A 3,679-nucleotide genomic window follows, 5' to 3' on the forward strand; every position below is an offset into this window, starting at 1 on the left:
ACACACACACACACACACACACACACACACCACACACACACACACACACACAAGCACAAACAAACTGACACACACACGTGTACACTCACCGAGCAGCAGCTCGAAAACGTCGATGCCGGCTGAGCTACCCTCCACGCCCACGTAAAATGAAAAGCTGAAGAACGTGGACCCAGCGCTCCAGCCGCACTCGGACGCCGTCACGGTCACACTGTTGGACGCGGAGTACACGAACGCCGACGGCCTGGGGCTGGCGATGGGCTCGGTGCGGTTCAGCCGCACCTTGCAGGCGTTGGCGTTGCCCTGGCCGCTGGTGGGGTACAGGTACAGGGTCACGTACGGCAGCGTGGTGCGGTACGTGAGGCTGAGGCTCCAGAACATGATGGGAGGCGAGGCAGGACGGAACGACTCGCTGAAGTCGTCGTACGGGAAGCGCAGGGCCTGCGTGCAGCCGGCGGCGGTCATGGTGGTGCCGCCGCCATATCTCCAGCCCGCCGCGCAGTCCACCACCTCTCCCCAGGCCGGGCTGACGGGGTTGCTGCCGGCAGACAGCTCGATGCCCTGGGCCGACAGCGAGGAGCTGGTGAGCGCGCCCACAGGCAGCGAGGTGAAGGCGACGGCGCGGCTGGTGCCGAACACTAGGGGCGCGGGGCTGGGCTGCGCCGGGCTGGGCGGCTCGGGGCTGGGCGGCGCGGGGCTGGGCGGCTCAGGTGAGGGCGGCGCGGGAGAGGGGGGTGCCGGTGAGGGGGGTGAAGCCAATACTGGCGCTTCCGTTTCCATGACAAAGGAATCTGCAGCAGGAAATGGGCGCACATTTGCATGCGTTCAATCGGTCAGTGGATGTACGTACAGTATGATGTGGGTGAATGCAGACTATCTAGCTACAGGTGCACGCCATGTATACGCGGACAGAGCATGCATGTGCATGACACATAGTCTATACGGATTAGACAACCCCAGGCATACTACACAGAACAGCAGCCTGTCTATCTACTGCTATACGGATTAGACAACCCCAGGCATACTACACAGAACAGCAGCCTGTCTATCTACTGCAAGCGGGATGTGCGAGTTTGCCCACATGGGAGACAGACCCCGCGACCCCCGGTCCTGACGACGTGGCCCGCCCACTACTTCCCGCTTACCGATCAGCAGCTCAAACACGTTAATCAATTCACTATCGTCATCGCCATACGATATGTAAAACTGGAAGCTCCAAAACGCAGACCCAGCTGCGTAGCCACACTCAGAAGCAGTCACCGTCACCGTGACAGGGGACGCGGCATAGGTAAACACATCTGGCTGGCGTCTGTCGATGGGATCCGTACGATTCAACTTTACTGTGCACGGGGAGTACTGCGAGTCCACCGGTTGTAGAACCAGGTCTGCATACGGCATCGTGGTGCGATACGTAAGCGTGAGGCTGTAGAACCTGTCGACGGGCGATGACGCAATCGCAAAGCGGCCCGTGTCTAGTGCATACGGAAAGCGCAATGTCTTGACGCATCCGGCGGCGGTCATGGCGGTGTTACTGACTAAGCCGTAGCTCCAGCCCGCCACGCAGTCCACCACCTCCCCCCATACAGGTGTTGTCGGGAATGTGGGATCGCCAAGGCCAATGCCTATCGCCTGGAGTGATGTGCTGGTCAGGTCCCCGAGCGGAAACGAGTCAAAGCTGACCCTGCGCGTGCTGGGAAGCGCAGGGCTGGGCATGGGCGGCTCAGGGCTGGGCGGCCACGGGACGGTTCTGGGCTCTGGTGTTGGCGGCATCGGGGAGGGTGACGGAGCCATGCCAGTTTCTATGGTGAACGACTCTGCATATGCGGGAGAAATGAGTGCAAATAAAACGTCAGCACGCCGTTCGCGCACAATACCTCCACGTGCGTGCATGCGGGACGAACGTGCACGCACGCAAGTACACTACGCTTGCACCCGCCTGACATCTTTTGCGACGCTTTCATCTCGAGCCTGCTATTTATTGCCGCACCAGGTCACTGCGCCCATGTATGTCTGTCTGCTCACTTACCGATCATCAAGTTCCACAGCACGGCGCCAGCATCCGACAGTGTTGTAAAGATGTAAAAGTTGTCAAAGGTGGATCCGGGGGGCCAGCCGCCGACGCAATCAGCGGGTGTCATGGTGACCGTCTTTGGCGGTGCGGTGTAGGTGAAGGAGGCCGGCGCGGGCGCCGTGACGATGGGCTCCGTGCGGTCTAGCGTCTTTTCGCACCTGTAGTTGTAATTGGTGTCGCCAGTCTGGTAAAAGCCCACTCCCACGTTTGGCGCGGCCGTGCGGTACGTAAGTGTGAGCCTCCAGAACGGGCTGGTCGGGGACACTGGGCGGAATAGGCTCACTGTGCCCTCAGTGTCAAAGCTCAGGGCCCTGCTACATCCCGTCGCGGCTACGTGTATAGTCATTCCGCTGTACGATGTTGTCAAGCCAAGCCAGCCGGCGGCGCAGTCCACCACAGTTCCCCAAGTGTCAATGTGGCCTTCGAGGCGAACAAGACCAACCCCGGAGGCCTCCAGCGAAGCTTCGGTCAGGTCGCCGAGCGGCAGCATACTTGTGTTGATCGTGCGCGAACTGCCGAACACGAGCGGCTGCGGGCTGGGCGGCGCCGGGCTGGGTGGCTCTGGGCTGGGCGGCTCGGGGCTGGGCGGCGACGGCGAGGGCGCTGCTCCGGCCTCCAACGTAAATGACTCTGCATCGATCGGCAGCAACATGGGGAAGAGAGCGAAGGCGGCGGGAGGGCCGAGACTGCACATGTAAATTTGTAGTGCTGAACATGTCGGCACGGGCGGCTCGCTCGGACACCCACCCGCGCTACCGCAATTGCGCTTGTGTATTCCTATTGCACTTGTCGCCGCCGACCACCATTGATGCATGCATGCCCATGCCCACCCCGCCCGCCCCGCCCCCGTCCCGCATCCTTACTTCGCTCGCCCCACCCCCCCCCCCCCCACACACACACACACGAACGTGTACACTCACCGAGCAGCAGCTCGAACACGTCGATGCCGGCTGCGCTACCCTCCACGCCCACGTAAAATGAAAAGCTGAAGAACGTGGACCCAGCGCTCCAGCCGCACTCGGACGCCGTCACGGTCACACTGTGGGACGCAGAGTACACGAAGGCCGGCGGCCTGGGGCTGGCGATGGGCTCGGTGCGGTTCAGCCGCACCTTGCAGGCGTTGGCGTTGCCCTGGCCGGTGCTGGGGTACAGGTACAGGGTCACGTATGGCAGCGTGGTGCGGTACGTGAGGCTGAGGCTCCAGAACATGCTGGGGGGCGAGGCAGGACGGAACGACTCGCTGAAGTCGTCGTACGGGAAGCGCAGGGCCTGCGTGCAGCCGGCGGCGGTCATGATGGTGCCGCCGCCATAGCTCCAGCCCGCCGCGCAGTCCACCACCTCGCCCCAGGCCGGGCTGACGGGGTTGCTGCCGGCAGACAGCTCAATGCCCTGGGCCGACAGCGAGGAGCCGGTGAGCGCGCCCACAGGCAGCGAGGTGAAGGTGGCAATCCGCTGATCTGCAGGCGCACGTACGTAATAGGGCACAGGGTTGGGGCATTGTTAGGGTAACGTCATACATGTAGATATATAGGTGTACAGATTAAAGGCCTGTAAATGTGTACGTGGTGCACGCCGGCGGGGCCGGGGCAGGTAGGGGGGCGACTGAGGCGG

The 3,679-nt window shown here is 62.4% G+C and overlaps 1 protein-coding gene across 2 annotated transcripts in view; it reads right to left on the minus strand.

The window, feature by feature from the left end:
• The window catches only part of CHLRE_12g491952v5 (uncharacterized protein), a 20,770-nt gene that overhangs the window by 12,322 nt on the left and 4,769 nt on the right, over positions 1-3,679 (minus strand). The window contains exons 5-8 of one of the 2 annotated variants that reach the window (XM_043067928.1): positions 2,989-3,525; positions 2,024-2,698; positions 1,143-1,811; positions 90-788 (exon numbers count right to left, since the gene is read on the minus strand). In XM_043067928.1, coding sequence (XP_042918010.1) covers positions 90-788; positions 1,143-1,811; positions 2,024-2,698; positions 2,989-3,525 — 2,580 coding nt within the window. Of the gene's footprint in view, positions 1-89; positions 813-1,142; positions 1,812-2,023; positions 2,699-2,988; positions 3,526-3,679 lie in introns of those variants that run through there. The other variant, XM_043067929.1, reaches the window with a different exon arrangement.

The sequence above is a fragment of the Chlamydomonas reinhardtii genome, chromosome 12, assembly GCF_000002595.2.
Source record: "Chlamydomonas reinhardtii strain CC-503 cw92 mt+ chromosome 12, whole genome shotgun sequence".
NCBI lineage: Eukaryota > Viridiplantae > Chlorophyta > Chlorophyceae > Chlamydomonadales > Chlamydomonadaceae > Chlamydomonas > Chlamydomonas reinhardtii.